This window comes from Miscanthus floridulus, chromosome 18 (assembly GCF_019320115.1).
Source record: "Miscanthus floridulus cultivar M001 chromosome 18, ASM1932011v1, whole genome shotgun sequence".
In the NCBI taxonomy this organism is placed as follows: Eukaryota; Viridiplantae; Streptophyta; class Magnoliopsida; order Poales; family Poaceae; genus Miscanthus; species Miscanthus floridulus.
Window position 1 is genome coordinate 77,587,160 of NC_089597.1, and position 18,164 is coordinate 77,605,323.

Genomic DNA, 18,164 nt, shown 5'->3' on the forward strand with positions numbered 1-18,164 from the left:
AAATCATACTAGAACATGTACAGAAGCTACACGCAAAATTTTAGAATTTTTAGAGCTATCATGAATTTCCTACAAATTCCCAAAGTTTCAGCACTATTCACAAATTAAAAAAAAATCTTCACTGTTCTTCTTCCTCACTCGCACTGACAGGCTGACCCCACCCGTCAGTGACTCAAACATGTCACGACGGCGCTGCCCTCACTAACCGGCCGCAAAATGCACCGACGGTGACGCTCCGACGAAGCTGACCTCACCAAAATGATCTACACCCTACTACGAACCCATCCTCGTCCTTGGAATGGTAGAAGGTACACCGGAGAAGACCCCACGCCGGCCATGGCAGCTCGAGCACGTCGACTCACGGTGTAACCCCGGCAAGACTGCGGTAGAGTCAAAAGCGAAGTGAACTTCACGTTTAGTGGCTCACCACGGTCACGTCGGTGGGCTTGGTGAAGGCGGAGATGGTCTGGAATGGCCTAGCCACGTCAAGACGATGCTGGCGAAGCTCCGGCCGGGCTCAGGGAAGAAGCAGTTGTGCCAGGCGACTCCGGCCAACCCAAGTGGCGTAGACAAGCCGCAGAGAGGCGCAAGGCCGAGGCGATCACGTAGGCGTAGCTAGGCACGACAGATGCTGCTCGATGGAGGCTACGGCGAGCGGTGGAGCAAGCTGGTGGCGGAGCAGAGCAGAAGGGGAAAAACAGGAATGACGACGGCGGCGGCTGCTATTTATAGCCGGGAAGGTGTTGCCCGGCGTCGACAGCGCACGCCCGTGCTCGCCACGGCACCGGCTGCGTGTCAACGTGCGAAGAAGCGGCGAAATCCGATCGGCGGTGACCTCCGCGTGGCGCCGGCGGCAAGCAGAGAGGTGGAGGCTGATTTTTGAAATAATTACAGAACTGCCACTGCGTCCATTTTTCAAATTACTCACAAATTTTCTAAAGAAGTTGAAAATCTCCAAAAATGAAAGTTGTTTAATTTTTCAAACTCTACAACTTTGCTTCTAGAAATATTTTCAAATTCTGCCTCCATTTTGAAATTTGAATTTGGGGTGCATTTGAGCATTTGAATAATTTCAAAATTACTCCAAATTTTATATGTAAACTTGAAAAACTTTGAATACCAAAGTTGATCTACATAAAATAACCTCCAACTTTGCTTTTTGCCTCAACCCCAAATTCCATATGGATTTTGAATTAGTCAAAAGGGGCAAAAAGGACTTTTATAATTTGAATATGAATTCAAATTTGATTTGTCTTCCTTTTACTTAAATTTTGATTTTTGACCAGTAACATGGCCCATTAGGGTTATTTGAGTCAAATGACACATGGCCTCACATGATCACATGAAATTTGACCCTTGTAGTCATGATCTTTATTTAGGGTTTTTAAAACACATCACATGAAATAACAACATTATGAAATAAACCTTATTTAGTGAATGCATTCAAAACTTTATACTATATGAATGCTTTGCAATGCACATGATGACATATCAATTTTTAGTGCTAGGTCAAAACACCAGAGGTGTTACAGTGGACATCCCCGAGTGGGTGGCCATCCCTAGCTGCGTGGCCTAGCGCGGGTGGCTGTCCCTGGCGACGCGACCTACTGCGGTGGCCATCCCCGGCGTGGGTGGCCATCCCCGGTAGTGCGGCGAGCTTGGCTCGGCACGACCGGCCTGCTCCTGTGCAGCAGCGCTCCTACTTTGACGCCCCGACTCCTGCTTCCGTGCATCGTCTATCTAGGGGAAGAAGAACTAGTAGAGAATGACATGTGGGTTCCACATGTCATCTCTGCAAAGGATGGATTTGAGGGGTTTTAGCCTTTTAGGTAGTGTTGCTGGAGTAATAAACAACAAAATATGGATAGTATGAAAATAGATAGCTACCTAAACAGAGAAGTAGGAGGTGTGTTTTATGTAGTATTGCTGAAGATGCTCTAATAAACTGGCTCAACTCAAGCTACTAACAAGCCGAGCCAGTGTTTTTGCTCTCGCTCAGACTACTCATGACTGATGAATCGAGCGCTAACAAGCTGGAATTATCCAAGCTGAGCTCTACTTTTCTACATTTTTTTGAGAAAACTCTACTTTTCTACGTGGATATGGAACAATATTCTCGAGTCCAATGGTGACTTGGTGCACGTCGAGCATCCCGTCCACTCGAGGGCCAGACGTGATGGGCTCCAATCATACCATGAGTCGCTGATCTTACGCCGTGTCCGGGCCGGCAGGCGCTCACCCAGAAGTCGCATCTAGTCTATTGTGCTGGGCCGACACGGACACAACTGGCGTCGGGCCATTGGGCACAGCCTATTGGGTCATCTCTCCGTTTAGGGTGGGCTGTGGCCTCGTGGGGTTAAATCTGGACCATTCCTTTTGGATCCAACACCCGCCCTCGTGAACTCCGCCGGTGGATTGTTCCAAAAGGCATTCCTGACTGTGGCAGTTTCCAATGCGTGGCAAATGATCCAGCATCAGTCCAAACCGTGACCACATGCAGACATCAGTTACCCTGTCCAGTTGTCCTCCAAGGACGAAAGCCAAGTACACCCTCCAGTCATAAAAATGTTCAGATGAATGCCGGCTGCTTGCCCACCATGTCCGGGACAGAAAAAATTCATGGCTTCCGTACGTGAGCATGAAGTTCTTGCAGTGCTATGCAGAGATAAGTTGTTACCAAGCCAAGCCGTGCAGCATTCGTTACCTGCAGAATGTAGGACTGGTGGTGTTTCAAAATGATCGATTCCATGGATTATTCAGATCCAGCTACCTCACTGAGTTGTCAAGCTGCAATTAAAGCAGCCATCGTAATTATACCAGATGTTGGTATTTCTATTTCTCACCGTCCACATCAAAGCCAGGGCATGCTGTGTTCTGTAATGTGGGTTATCATGACCCAATGAAAATTGCAAGACTACTGGACTTGGATGGGAAAAAATAATACTTACTGCCTCTGTTATGAGGCGTTTTAGCTTTTCTAAATATATGTAGTTTTTGCTATCCACTTAGATATATACTATGTCTAGATACGTAATAAAAACAATGTATCTAAAAAAAAAAGCTAAAACGTCTTATAATTTAAAATGAAGGCACTTGATAAAGTTGCAGAAATTTAGTTACTTTTATTATCTCATTATTGCCGTAACATTTGAAAAATGAAAAGAATCAGGAAACATGTCATACACGGTGCATCTGTACTTCAGCCACTTCAGCTGGGAAACATATCTATACCGGCACAGTTTATACAGATCTTGCAATGGACAGACTAAATAGATTTACTTTACCCATAACTTAATTGTGACTTGAGAACCGGAACATATCTATAGCCTGAAACACTCCTCATATCTCTAGCCGCAGCAGCTGCGGTGGTGTTACATACAGTTTATTAGCTATCTCAATTATGACTTGAGAATTGGGGGTTCAGCATACGGGCCATTCAACCAGCCATCGGCGACCTTTCTGTATGCAGCTTCAGTCATGTGGATGCCGTCCCAGCTCATGTACGACGACGGGTTGGAGCACACGCTTGCGCCCTGCTCGCCACACTTCTTCTTCAGGTTGAAGTTGTAGTTGCCCTGCCCTCCTGCGCCGCAGCATGCTTGCAGAGCCGTGCTGAAACCTGCAGTAGCTCAGAATGTTCATTTCATGGAATGGAATCTGAACCATGCAATCAAATTACAGGCAAACGACAGTTTCAGTCTGTAAATCATGTGTTTTCTGTGATGGTTTCATGACAAGAATGTGGTCTGAAACTCTTTGGATCCACCAAGATATACTGGAGAAATATAACAGGCGACAGAGAAAGGGAAAACTCACCAAATTTTCCAGGGCTGACGACAAACTGCATTGCAGCCTTGAAGTAATCCCCATACATGATTTTTGTCTTGGGGTACTTCTTCTGAAGCTCATCAAGCTGCTGCTTCAGCTCCCTGTTGTGGTGGAAGGCGAGGCGGTTGTACCTCCGAAGGCACCCAGTGCGGGCATTGTAGTCTGCTTTGCTGCTGGTGTTGTACAACGTCAGGTACAACGGAAAGCAACCAATTGGGAGAACGCCGGGCACCAACAAGTCTGTTGCCCCAAGCTCGATCAATTTCTGAAACAGAAACATTTCTTAAAGTTTGCAGAATGTGACTGAAAATTAGGGAAATACAATTAAAAACATATGTTGTGGAACTAGCTGTACTCGTAAGTATGGGCAAACTCAACATAACAGATGTATGAAACCGTTAAGCTAGTTAGAGATGCACCACCACCACCACCACCACCACCAGTGTCATCGAATAAATCTATCATGTAGTCTTGAAATTTGTGAAAACAAACCATTGTTTACAACCATGTCATGTGACGGCCATTTCATGATGGGCATGCGCATAGCAAATGATTCCTTGCTATCTTTACCCACCGTACCTTTTACATGCCCATTCTCTCTTCATTGTGCAATCATGTTCTACCTGAAGTCCCCATCCTTGCATCACATGGGGCTGCACTAAACAACAATCTGATGGACTGTGCAGAAGCTCAATTCAGCATGCAAAGTACAGAACCTTGCCATCACAAATTTCAGGTGTAATTGATTTATGTGAAAACAACAATTTTTTCCATTCTAAAACAGTTGAGCTATAGTGACTTCACATTAAGGGCCTAGTCAAACGATTCTTCCGTTTACGAAGGCATCATATCTTTCACATGTTCACCCCTATTATAATGGTTACAAAGATTGACAACCCCAGTTGATCAGTTAAATAATATCCCATTGAGATCTACAGATCCGAGTCAAGAAAATGTGCAATCTATATGTGAATGCTTTTGCCTAGTAGGTAAACTACTCACTCCTCTCACTGTAACCCCCCCCCCCCCCCCCCCCCTCCTCTTAAAAATTAAGCCCACATAATTCAAAGGTATTTAATGAACAATTTCCACATCTAAAACTCATGGCACACTATGTATCAGGCTTGCAATTTCATGTTTCCTCTTTTTTGTTCCATAATCTCCAGGTACGAAGATGAGTGTGGCCTGAAATCAGCTGTACCATACACTTTGTATCACCCTGGTGAACTGAATCGACAACCACCACTTTTTACTACTTCAGCAATGTATATGCAGAATGGTGTATGATGCAATGTAAGGATCATCATCTACTCTAGGCTGGTTAGTGAACTTTAGACTCATAATTCAGGAATGCTACCTCAACGCTGTTGGCGATGGCCTTTGTAACAAGGGGCACATAAGTCTTGATTTCAGAAAATCGGACACCAGAAAACAGAGGCGCATTGTAGTCATTGCCCCCAAACTCCCCGACCACAAACAGGGACTTGCTGAAGTAATCCTTGCAGTCTGCAATCAACACATAAGCAATCACCAATGAAGCATGATCCACTAAAAATTCAAGAATATTAAATGCAGGTGAATTGGAGTGGGACCTTGCTCCGATTTGCAGAGAGACGGCTTCATGTCCTGGAGCCAGCCGATCTGGGTGTTGATGGAGCCGGTGTTCCAGATGCGCTGGTCGATGCCGTGCGCCTTGAAGAAGGAGTACTCCAGCGCCGTCGCGCCGGTGATGGCAAAGTTGGCGCCCTTCTTGAAGTCCTTGCCCTTGGCCTGTGACGGCGGTGGCAGTGGCAGGCCGAAATGCTCGGCTGCAGAATTGGCCAAAGATTTCCATCAGAAAAGGGGGGCCGAAAATTCACATGACATCATCGAATGCTACGGCACAATGTACAGAAGGTCATGATTCACAAGGGAGCAATGCTGCTCAGTGAGGAACATATATTGCAAATTGAAAGGTTGCAGTAGGGACATATTTGCGGTCCGATCTATCTTTCCTAAAAGAAAAAGGAAAAAGAACTTTGATTGACATCAATACTCTGCTAACTCTAGCAGAGCGGAGGCAGCAATAATTCACAGCGCGGCAAAGCAGAGGCCCTTTTACCAGCAGTTTTCTACCGCTCGTATTCATCTTTTATAAAGAAAGGTCTAAAAAATAACCCCTTTTGACCTCGCCCTCACCTGATTAAAAGGTTAGCATCAGTGCATCACAGAGAAATGAAGAACTTAGAGCAAAGAAATAGCACTTTTATCAACAAATTATAGTAGTCACCTCATTTTTTTTCCCTTTTTCCGAAAAGAGAGAAGTTATTTATTGACTAGATTTTAGCTTTGCTCCACCAAACCTATATTAAAAAAAAAAGAATAGGGGAACGGAGTATGGAACAAGGGAAATTGAATACTGAACAGGTCAATTTCATCTTGACCACCGAAGTCAGAGCATGGTCTCTCTTGACACTCAAATCAACACTTTTGGAAAAGAGAGACGTTTAAATTAGATATCCCAGAGTCCACAAATATAAGTAGATTAGTTGGCAACAAGTAATCACAGAAGCAAAATAAAAATAGATGCCGGCGTTGGAAAGAAACTGGAACTGTACGGTACAGTACCGAGGAAGTCGACGACGAGGCGGCCGTTGGAGCAGCGGCCGGTGGGCTTGCGGAAGAAGGTCATCCCGTAGGGCGCGCGCGCGGTGGTGAGCGCCTTGGGCGTGCCGTTGACGATGAGGTTGCCGGCGTCGGAGAGCGAGTCCCCGAAGCTGAAGATGGCCGTGTACGACTTCTTGCTCCTGGTCCTGGCCGCGGCGCAGGTGGCCGGCAGCGCCGCCACGAGCGCGGCGACGAGCAGGAGGAGGAGCACGCCCCGGCGGCGCTGCGGCGCGTGGGCGACGGCCATTGCGGGTGTCGGCAGCAGGCAGCTTCCCGGACCGACGCGCATGTGCGGCAAGACAGAGGAGAGAGAGTGAGGGGAAGCGGGGCAAAGTTCTTTGCTCGTGTGGCGCGTTGCTGTGCTCTGCTTTTGCTTTATATAAACTGCGGCTGCGGGAGTGAACAGAGATGGCCAGTGTGGCTGCTGAATGGATGCTTGCGCCTTGCAGAGCTTTGCAGGTGCTGCAGTGCAGCGCGGCGCAGGGCTGAGGTGTGGCCGTGGACCTGTTCGCTGAAATTTGGCTTATATGCCTTATACTTGAGACCAAAATACTGTTTATTTGCTAAAAAAATACAATTTTAACATAGTGTCATGGTTTAGTATCCTAAGTTCGATCAATTATAGATAAAAAATATCAATATTTATGATATAAAATAAATATCATTATATTAATTACGAAACGTATTTTCATAATAAATTATTTTAGAGCTATAAATATGAATAGTATTAACTAGAAATTTGATCAAACGTGAACCATTTTTGTTAGCACGAAACCTGTAGTTGTATTCTTTTCTAGATATAGAGAGTACTGTTGAAGTAGTGCTACGGAACAAGGCTATCTGCTAATAGTTATCTCCTTTGAATCTAAACAGATGTACTACCTCCGTCTGTAAAAGAATATAATTATGAGAATCGTGCCGGTCAAAGTAGCTTAAGTTTAACCAAATATATAGCAAATAGTACTAACATTTATGTCTTCAAATAAATTTATTATGAAAATATATTCTATACTTTTTCATATAATTTTAGTCAAATTTTAGACTGTTTGACTCCTTAAAATATGATAATTACATTCTTTGTGGATTGATGGAGTAGCTAATAAAATAACTATTTGTTAGCTGGATCTCTAACATTTTGACCATGTGATCATTTCAGCAACGTTCAGGATTAAGCGTACCTGTGGTGTGGATTTTAAAGCAATTTCACACGGAGTTGGAGCAGGGCAGCGTTGGCGTACGTGGTAGTGGCAGACGACAGGAGTAGTAGTTTTCTATTCCTGGGGTGGATCCCCGATCATAATGAGATGCTGTTCCTCTTTTCTGTGACCCTGCATCATTATCAAGTGGATCTACGCGCGGGTTCAACTCCGACTGGGCCGAGAACGAGCTCTGGCTCAGTTGGCAAGCCGTGCAGGTGAGCACGCTGCCCGCCCGCGTTCGAAGCCTGGCTTCGACGTCGGTGTCTCACCCGAGAACAGTAGCTTCCTAAATAATTTCAGTTGCCTCCCGCGCAGATGTGTCATAATGGTTAAGTGACGTGCCGGCCACGCTCGGAGTCTGATGATCTTCGAGTACCTCTCAGCTGCGCTCGTTGTCTAGGTATAGTTGTAGGTTTGTTCGTATACCGTGTGTGTGAGGTGCGTGTGTGTGGTGGTGGCGTGTGTCTGTATCCGAACAGATTCTACAGCTGTACTTAAGATAAAAGGCAAAAAAAAAACTCCGACTGGGCCCGCCTTTTTTCTTTTCAACTTTGTGAGCTCCCGGACGCTTTTCTTCGCTGCTGTAGCACCCGGTTTCAACGATAATAGGTACATTATCAATAGACAATGATTAATATATAATATACTTAGTATAGAGAATATAACTCAATATAATAATCTATGGGTGATAAAAAATCCAAGATATCAAATAGCTAGAAAAATTACTATGGTTGCTAAGGTAGACATATGCATATGATTAAAATGATATTAAGGTGAATAGGACAACAAGGAAGATCACATGCTATACTTGTCTTAAACTTTGATCTTCTTCTACTAAATTGTAACCTCAAAAGACTTCTTCTGGATTATCAACTTCTTTTATATCACCAACGCAAAGCTCATTGATTGGACATGATCATAATGCACCACACAAGCATCTATGCAATCATACACGAAGCAAATAATAGAACTAAAATAAAACAGTACACCAAACATAATAAATAATAAGTAAAATGTTTTAAAAATGTTCTACACATTACTACGAACACACAAACGCGAAAATCACTCTAATCAGAGCTATAACGAAAAAGTTATGAATTAAACAAGATTTCCTTTAATAAAATACTAGATTAAATCTAACCTCTAATTTCAAAAGTTAAAAACATGTTTAATAATAGGATGAACATGTAGATTACGTAATTATGAATCTAACGCAACTTGAACGGGTCAAATCGGAGTTAAAACGGAGAAGTTATGGCCTAAAAAAACTAGTGGCAAAAATGTAAATAGATGAAAACGTATTTTGAATCTATTAGAAAGAAACTACACTTTCAGAATAGGAAAACATATTCTGGGAGTACGCCATGGATTGCGGGTTTTATTTAGCTAAACTGAGGGTCTCTTTTGCAAAAATCGCAGCGAAGGGGTACGATTGGATTTGAGCCATCGGATCGAGATTAGACGGTGGGGATTAGAAGAGGGAGGGAGAGAGATGAGCGGACCGTGGGTTGATTTAGTAAAAGTTGGGGGTCTCTTTAGCAAAAAGGCGACAAAAGGGTACATTCTAATCTGATTTGTTGATTGCGGATCTGACGGTTGGAATCAAAGGGAGGGACGGGTCACCAGTGCATAGGAAGCCGATGGCAGCGCCATGGCCGGAGAGCAGAGGACCTCGCCGACGTACTTGGGGAAGGACCTATGGCCATGGCGGAGTGAACCGAGAGCATGGGGAGAAAGAGGAAAACAAGGCGAACTCACCACGGCAATCCTTGACGACGTGGAGAGGACGGAGGCGACATGGTGCTCGGAGGCGATAGCGGCTAGGGCTTCAAGCTCAGCAGCGGCGCTGTAGTTTGGCGAGCGAGGCGGCTGCTCTAGGGTTATGCGGGGGAAAACGGCGCGGAGCGGGCACTATTTATGGCTAGGGAAGCGACGTGGGAAACACAGCAACCGATGTCACGGGGTGAAGGCGGAGTCCTGCGGCGGCAGAGTCTGCTTTGGGTATGCGAGGTAGAGGACGGCGTGAGGTAGGAGACAACCAATAGGTGGGTCCCACCAGTTAGCGACTGCGCGCGGTGAGGAGGCGGGGCGCGTCCGCGCGGTGCTGGGCCATGATGGCACACTGGCCCGCAGGTGAAGGGAAGAGGTAGCTGCTGGGCCACATGGCGAGAGAGGCACGAGCGCGCTGGTTGAGGGAGAGAGAGAGCAGGCCTTTGGCCAGATGAGAGAAATGAATTGTTTTCTTTTTAATTCCTTTTCCTTTTATTTCAAAATCATTTTGAATCATTTTCAAAAGCACTTTGAAACACTTTGAATTTAGACCAAAACCACTCATTACAAAAATACAAATGCACCGACATGTATGCTCAAACATGTTGCTACCTTGTGATAAATTTTAATTCAATAAAAAATTTATTATTTTTCCTATGTTTTCATGAGCACACAAATTCAAAATTTTTTCAATTTCCCTCTATTTCAAAAGGAGCAATTTTTAGGGTGTTACACTTGGGTTTTTTTATCTAAGCCATTATAATTCTTTGAAGATGGAGAAGTGCATTACAATTCGGGTATTCTGAAACATGCAATTACAATTCTGGGTCTCCCTGTTGCTTTCCATTTTCTACATATGTGAATAGCTCGGGCCCACTATCAGGTCGAGGAATGCATACATGACTTTCGTATGGACACCGATGCCTTGCTTGTGTGTTACAAGCCGCCGCAACCCTCTCCCCTGTTCATTCCATCCCCCACCAGTGCTCCTTTCCGTCTTCCTCTTTCTCTGTTCCCTATGAACCCTAACCCTAGACTGTAGCCGCCGCTGGAGACTTGCGGAGCTACGACGACGACCTGCTGAGCCGCAATGGAGAGCTACGAAGTTGCGACGGTGGTGGTAGCTGCTGGTGGTGTCGCGTCTGTGGCCGGCGCATCCATTGGAGGAGATACAGGATCCATGAAGATGACGGGCGGGGTCTTCTTGCATCTGCGTCGTAGTGCTACGACAAAGATGGAGGACTACAATAGCAGGTAATGTGTGCGCGTCCCCTGTTATCTGTTTGAGCACGTAGTGTAGTTCACTTGTGCTTTCCTATTTACACTTCGATTTGGGACTCGATTTGATTGTTGGTAGGAATGGTAAGTTCACGGTAGAGGTTAAAGTCCACAGTTTCACTACGAAAGACTCGGATGGTAGGAAATCATACACCAAAGGCACTGTGATTAAGTGGGATGTGGAGTTTGGGTCTTTAACGCTTGAACTGTTGTTATCAAGTATTGCAAATGAATTGAATGCACCCTCTAACCAGTTACCCATAGTGTGGTTCTTTGATAAAAGACTGCATGAGGATGTCAGATTAATTAGTGAAATTCAGATGGTTGATGTCTTTGAAATGTACAAGGAAGAGATGGGTTGTCAGCTTGTAGTGGGATTGTTTGATGATGATGCTGAGTTTGATGACCTACAACCTTTATGTGCAATTCCTGCTGATGTTAGATTTGAGATACCCAATAATGATTTTTCCATTGCCAATGAACCAAATAGTGCTGCTACTAACAATCCAGAGGCTCCTGAACCCAGTACTGCTGCTAACAATCTAGAGGCAGCTACTGATTTAGAGCTAGAACTAGGTGATGATGTTGATATAGAGCCTAAGAGGGAGCTTGATATCTTTGATAATCCTAAAGAATATGTTGGAGTTGATGATGAACAAATTTATATTTCAGTTCCACCTGCTAATGCATAGTTGTCGGTGTTTCGTACAAGCACCGACAAGTAAATTTATAGTAATGCGCGTTAGGCTCGGATGGTGCACTAAAGGACATAAGATTTATACTGGTTCGGGCCGAATGTCCCTACATCCAGTTTGTTGCTGCTCGTGTTATTAGCACCGTGAACGATTCGTAGTAGGGGGTACAAACAATCGAGAGAGGGACTGGTCCCAAGTCTCTGATAGAAGGGTTGAAAGGAGGCCAAGAGCTTGGTAGCAGCTTGACTGTGTGTGTGTGTCTTGTGTTGTTTGGTCAAAAGTCGGTCCCCGTGATGGAGGAAGCGCATCTCCTTTTATAGATGAAGGGGCTGGCTTTACAAGGGTGAGGGCTTTAGGATGCGTACTCTACCTAGTCTTGTGGCTCACGTCTACCTGGCCTGGTTCTTCATTTTGATGAGTGCGAAGGAGGATAAGCGCCTACAATACTGTCGATGCCTCTGTAGAATGCCAGGTTGGTTATAGAATGCTGCCCTGCGCAGGGTATGAGCTGCAGTACAGTGGTTTTAACTTATGAGCCTCCCCCAGCCTTGCTCCGCACACCTTCTGGTTCCTATGAGTCTTCGTCGGAGGGACGTGGGGTTGGGGTTCGGAGTAGCGCCGTGGCCAAGGTCTTCTGACTTGGTGGACCTGAGGGGTCGGGAAGCGGGCGCCGCTCCCTTGGGTCCATAGCGTGGTGATGGAATATCCGTCGTTCATGGAGATAGCAAATCCTTTTCTGGAGCATAGCGGTTGTCGTATATCTTCGTCGGGTTCCATGTCCTAGAGCTGAAGGCGGCGCCTACAACTCTACAGGGCGAGGAGCATGCACCTGTAATACCTTTCGAGCTCTGCGGCGCTCGGAAGGGTCTAAAGCACCTGTCCCGTCGTTCCCTGGTAGTACTTTTCCTACCAGGGCGCATGGTATGGTCCTTGAAGCCATGGTTGACCCGAACATCTTGTCTTGCCCTGTACCCATCATCATGAGGGAACTGGGAGAAGTTGTCAGGTAAGATGAAACTAGTCTTTATATATCGAGCAGGGCGAGGCTTGTTCCTGGCCGTCGGGTGAAGCAGAGACCAGTCCTTATCTCTTGGGCGAGACCGAGCCCGCCCCTCTAGGGTCGAGCGAGGCAGAGTCTATCCCTCAGCCCTCGGGTGAGACCGAGCCCGCCCCAAAGGCGTCGGGCGAGATGGAGACTAGCCCTGAGCCCTCGGGTGAGGCAGAGCTATCTCAAAGGCGTCGGGCAAGGCGGAGTCTATCCCTCAGCCCTTGGGCGAGACTGAGCCCACCCCAAAGGCGTCGGGCGAGATGAAGACTAGCCCTAAGCCCTCGGGCGAGGCAGAGCTATCTCAAAGGCGTCGAGCGAGGCGGAACCCAACTCCTATAATTTGAGCAAGGGACGTTACGATGCCCTTATCTGTCTAGAAGTTTTTAATGTTCGGTGGTTATTGGTTCCACCTTCTAGGGTACCCCGGTATTAGGTCCCCGATAGTAGCCCCCGAGCCTCTAGGTGATTCGGATAGAACCGCCTAGAGGGTGTTTTTGATTTCGTCAGAGTTACTTTGCCAGAGGGTGCACGCGAGCGCACCCGATGGGTGTAGCCCCTGAGCCCCCAGGTGATTCGAGCAGGGTTGCCCAGGGGGTTGTATCAGGCCTTTCGCAGGTAAGGCTGAAGGACTTAGTTTTTCGTCAACTGGATATTTTTTCGAGGGGGTCGTGGTATCCCATTTGCGGGGATCTCATTCAGGGCTAACCTAACTGGGGCTTGACCATGGATCGAGATCCTAGTAATACTTGCGCCCTTGATTTCAGATCGTTCGTGGACTCATCCTCAGTTGGGCCAGTCATCGAGCTTCTGGGCCCTAGGTGGGCCAAAGAGAGAAAAGTCTTCGTGACCTGTGTTTCCCAGATGGGTAGAGAGTCTAGATTCGCCTAGGGAAGGCGAACCATCCACCATGATTTTTGGTGGGAGAGGATAGGGACTGTGGGCGCGTGTCCCGCGACGTGACGCGGCGGTGCGCGTGGCAGGCCCGAAGATCGAGGCGGACGGTTGCCCTTCTTGCGTCCGTCGCCCCTATAAAACCACGGGGTTCGCCCCCAGGGTTCCGTATTTCGCTCCCTTGCCTTTGCGTCTGAAACATCTACCGCTAATCACCCTAGCCTCCTACGCCTGCACCGCCACCGTCGATCGGCTTGCATCCGTGTTGCAGCCGCCGTCAAGCTTGCACCTGCCCTGTAGCCGCCGTCGAGCTCGCGCCCACCTTTCTCCTCAATTGCTTTAATGGAGTTGTGGGGCAGATCTAGCATCACCTCACGTCGTTTGGAAGGCCTCGTCCGCCGTGGCCTTCTCCACCCGCTGTCCGCCATCTAGGAGTGGCTGCTACCTGGTGACGAGGGTGAGCCGGCGCCACCCAAAGGGTATGTCATTTCTTTCGCCATCTTCCATGAGTGGGGATTTGCGGTACCCGTGCATAGATTCCTTCGGGGGCTGCTTGATTATTATGAGATGGAGCTGCAGCATCTAACTCCCAATGGGGTTCAACCTATGGCAGCGTTTGTTGCCCTATGCGAGGGTTTCCTAGGGATTGATCCCCATTTCGATCTATGGCGGTATTTCTTTACCATTAGTTTGTCGAAGAGGAAGGTTGGGGGGAAGGATGTGAGCATGTAGATGGGATGTGCCAGTGTTCATCTACGCCATACCCGGTCGAGGGGTTACCCGTTCATGTGTCTAGCGACCTCCAACAAGGGATTGCACTCGTAGTGGTTTTATGTCAGGGATGATGTGAGTGCCACCCTGCCGAGGTACACCGGGCACCTTATTGAAAAGGCTCCGGAGTCGTGGGCTTGGGTCGTCTAGTTCAAAGACAAGAAACACCTCTCCAACCTTCTTTCTGCCCTCCAAGCTCTGAAGGAATGGGGCGTAAAGGGGGCGGGGATTATCGACGCCTATCATGCGAGGAGGGTGGTGCCGCTGATGGCGCACATGCCTCCCCTGCATCGGATGATGCTCGGGATGTCGTTCGAGGGGACGATGCTTGTTGACGAGGCGCTCCCTTTCTCGGAAGTGACGCAGCGCATTAAGGAGGCGATGGAGCCGACGAAGGATTCCACAGGCGGCATCCTCGACATTGTGTATCCGGTGCCCAGACATCCCCCAATGCGGCCAGAGCCTGGGTTCTTCGAATTCGTAAGCCTTCTTCTCTCGTGCTCTTTCTTTTTCCTGAATCTCCATTTTTTTACTCGCCTTCATGACATTGAAACCAGCCGAGGGGCTAGTCTTCAAAGATAGTCCGGTTCCACTACCCAAGGACAAGGCCATGGCGGTGGCGAATCGACTCGCGGTCGAGCGGGACAGGAATGCAAGGGAGCAGATGAAGAAGAAGAAAAGACTGAAGCAGGAAGCACGGGATCAGGGAGAGGACATGAGCAGTGATGATGACGATGACAATGATGATGATGACGATGAGGTAGTCATCGACGTGGATTGGGGCGTCCTGGAGGATGAGGACACGCTGACAAGTGTCCACCCGTCCGTGTAGGGACCCTTCCCGTTCCACACGGAGGGAAGTGAGTCGGTGAGGTCGGTGGAGGCCGAAGAGTCCGCCGCTTCGCACGGCGTGCCGACCGAGGATCGGTGGATGGGGGAAGGCGGGCCTACCGCCGCTGACCCCGAGGTGATGGTGGAGGGGAGTGGCTCTGGCGCCGCACCCCATGAGACGGTGGAGGGGAGCGGCTCTGGTGCCGCGCCCCATGAGGTAAAGGAGATCAGTCCCCCTGCCGTAGAGCAGGGGACAGGCTCAAAATGGTCCCGCTCAGACGAGTTAGGGTAGGGATCTAGGGATCCACCCCCAAAACACTTCCGCCGACCGAAGGCGTCCGCGTAAGCCGTTGGTTCCCCTGTTTTCATCCTTTTTTCCCTTTCTATTTTGATCTAATGGCTTTTACCTTTGTGTAGGTTCTTGCGGACGGGTCACTCCCTGGGGCTGGTGCCCAAGAAGAGCCTCGCCATTCAAGTGGGATGGATGGTGCCACCTGGCGTCACCCCTGTTTTGGGCAGGAGTGGTGCCGATGTTGGAGCCGTGTTGGCCGATCCGATGGCGCCTGTGGTGGCGCCCGCACCCTTGGTGGTTGTCGAGCAGGCGGCTTCCTCCATGGCGGTCGTGGTATAGCCAGCTGAGGGCCGCATACCATTGGTCGAGGTGGTCGTGACCGCGCTAAGCCAGGATCAGCCAGGCGCAGCCGTGGTGGCGCTCGAGGGCATAGTGCAATCTACGCCACCTGGGGCCCAGGTGGATCCGCCCGTGGCACTCGAAGCAGCCCATGAGGAGGATCCGGTCAAAGGGCCCTTGGGCGTCGTGGTGGTGGTGCTGCATAGGATCAAGAGGGAGTCGCCCCCGGCCCCCTTGTCGGGAGGCAGCCGCTCTCCCGTGCGGGGGAGCCGCCGCTCTAGTGGATGGCTGTCCAGGATCCGACGACGGCTCTTTTCTCGCTCGACGATCATTCTAAGAGCATGGAGCGAGAGGGTCTTGATGTCAGGATCTCAACCATGCTGGATGCCCTGGACCAGGCCAGAGGAGCCCTCCATGAGATCGTTATCCCTACTACTCAGGTATTCGCTTGGTTTTCTTCTTTCTTCGCATGTTTTTGTGTTTTCGTATTTCTGATACCGGTCTTCTTCTTTTTTAGGTTCTTGTTGCTCGTAGTCGGAATAAATCCTGATTCCTCCATGAGCAGAAGGCGAAGTGGGATCGCCTCTTCGAGGAGGCCCAGCTACGAGCAGATATGGCCGCGCAGCTTGCTGCCGCCCAGGAGCGGGAGGCCAAGGCGCGTCGGGACGCGGAGGAGATCCATGGGATGTTCACGGACCTATCGGCGAGGGTTAAGCTAGAAGAGGAAGAGGCTGCTAGGATTATGAAGGAGCGGGATGAGCTGCTCGAGAAGGATGCCCAGGCCAGTAAGCGGGTTGTCAAGGTCCTGAAGGAGCTGGAGACGGAGCGGGATCTCAGGCGGAAGGCCGAGAGTAGGGCCACGACCCTTCAGTAGAAGGTGGATGAGGACATCGAGGTGGTCTGCTCCCTCCAGGCAGATCTTGGTGACGCGGTGAGCCAGAGGTTAAGCGCCGAGAACGTCTTTGTCAAGCTAGAAAAGAAACTCGCCCATGTGCAAAGAACCCTTCAGGCTAAGAGCGATGAGCACGATCTTCTGCAGGCTGCGATCGAGGTGGTCCTTGATGCCCTGAAGGTGGTGGAGCTAGTGGAGACCAGCCCGCTCGTGGCTCGTGTCGCAGGTATCATGGCGCGGGTGGGCCAGCTTGAGGAAGATGCCTTTCATGCCGAGATCACCCAAGCCTTTGCTGTCGCCCATTCTCATTATGATCGGGAGATCAATTTGAAGGTGATGAGTCAAGGCTTCACGCCTGTTTATGAAGATCCTGAGCTGGATGAGATGGAGAAGGCGGTGGCACCTCTTTGCGTGGAACCTGGTGGATAGATTGAAAGAAGTGGTTCTCCCTTCGTAGAAGTAGTTAGTCGAATGAACAAGATTTATGTGTAATATGTGAACAAGTGTCGGTACTTTTGAGTCTAGAAGCAATTTTGTGATTTTGCTTCATAATTTCGTTTTGTTAGATTTCACCTTCTGCCCATGGCCGTCTGGTCGTTTGGTTTTTGCAGTCTTACCAATCTGTTCCCCCAAATTTTGCCGTTGGTCTTGACACGAGGAGGGAATCTGATATAATGATTGTTTCGAAAAGAGGAAGGGAGGTAGCCGTACCTTTACCAGCCCCCGAGTGAGATCCGACCCCTTGGGGTTGCTAGGGTCAGGTGTTACTAGAGACTAGAGTGATGGTGTGCCTGATGAGCTTGCCAACGGGGATGTTTAGACAGAATCTTGCTCCATGGTTTTGTGACGGGGTCGGCAAAGTCCTTGGATGGCGTTCCACCATTCCCCGCCCTGCCTTCCAACAGAATTCCCTAAAATGGGGACTCTATGGGCTCGGCAAAGGGGGCCTTTGAACCACTGTCCCTACATCGAGTGGCTCGAGCCCCTAAGCCCTCTTAGGGTCTGATAGGGGTCGGTCGTGTTTTGCGCGTTACCCCATCCTTGATTTTCATAATCGGAGGGGCTGAGTAGACAACACTTGCCTCGACGGCTTGAGTATCGCGCTCAATGAGCTCGCTAACGGGTACGTTCATGTGGAATCCGGGTCCATCATTTGCTGATGGGGTCGGTAGAGCCCTCTGGTGGCATTCCACAACTTCTTAACCCGCCTCCCGGCAGATGCCCGAGCCGTTTGATAGGCTCAGGTGGCCCGATGGCCTCTCCTCGATGGAGATTCTATGGGTTTAGCTCGGGGTTAGAATCGAACGAGAAAAGGTTGAGACGTCCCTGTCCGCTTCTGAGCAGGGTCGGGCAGGGCCGCTGGGGCTCGTCTCAGTTATTTCTCCCTGGCTCTATTCAGCATGAGGTGGCCATGAGCCCTTCATGGGCCGGCCTTCGAACCTCAGCCTACTGCCACCTATATCGACTGAGGCGACAACCGTTTCGTGACGCAACACGAAGCATTGGGATGCAATGTTTTGCATATGTAATGTTTGAATGTGTAATTTAATCGAAATAAAGGCGAGGTCGGTAACATTACCTTGGTAGCATGAGTGATGGAAAAGCTCCTACCAGCTCCTTCTAGATGTGTTTGTGTGGGGTTCGAGCCCTGATGTTTGCGACGAGGTTGGAGTAACCTGCATAA

General features: G+C 48.8%; 2 protein-coding genes across 2 annotated transcripts; one reads left to right on the forward strand and one right to left on the reverse strand.

Annotated features, from left to right (window-relative positions):
* Positions 1 to 3,114: 3,114 nt before the first annotated feature.
* Positions 3,115 to 6,887, reverse strand: LOC136521388 (GDSL esterase/lipase At5g45910-like). The gene is made up of 5 exons (XM_066515124.1): positions 6,436 to 6,887; positions 5,421 to 5,636; positions 5,186 to 5,334; positions 3,817 to 4,093; positions 3,115 to 3,619 (listed from the first exon to the last, which is right to left on the reverse strand). Exons 1-5 carry the CDS (start codon positions 6,761 to 6,763, stop codon positions 3,399 to 3,401), a joined length of 1,191 nt encoding a protein of 396 aa, XP_066371221.1. The 5' UTR covers positions 6,764 to 6,887; the 3' UTR covers positions 3,115 to 3,398.
* An 8,985-nt stretch (positions 6,888 to 15,872) lies between these two features.
* LOC136524051 (uncharacterized) lies at positions 15,873 to 16,909 on the forward strand. The gene is made up of 3 exons (XM_066517533.1): positions 15,873 to 16,028; positions 16,154 to 16,439; positions 16,506 to 16,909. Exons 1-3 carry the CDS (start codon positions 15,873 to 15,875, stop codon positions 16,907 to 16,909), a joined length of 846 nt encoding a protein of 281 aa, XP_066373630.1.
* Positions 16,910 to 18,164: the final 1,255 nt, after the last annotated feature.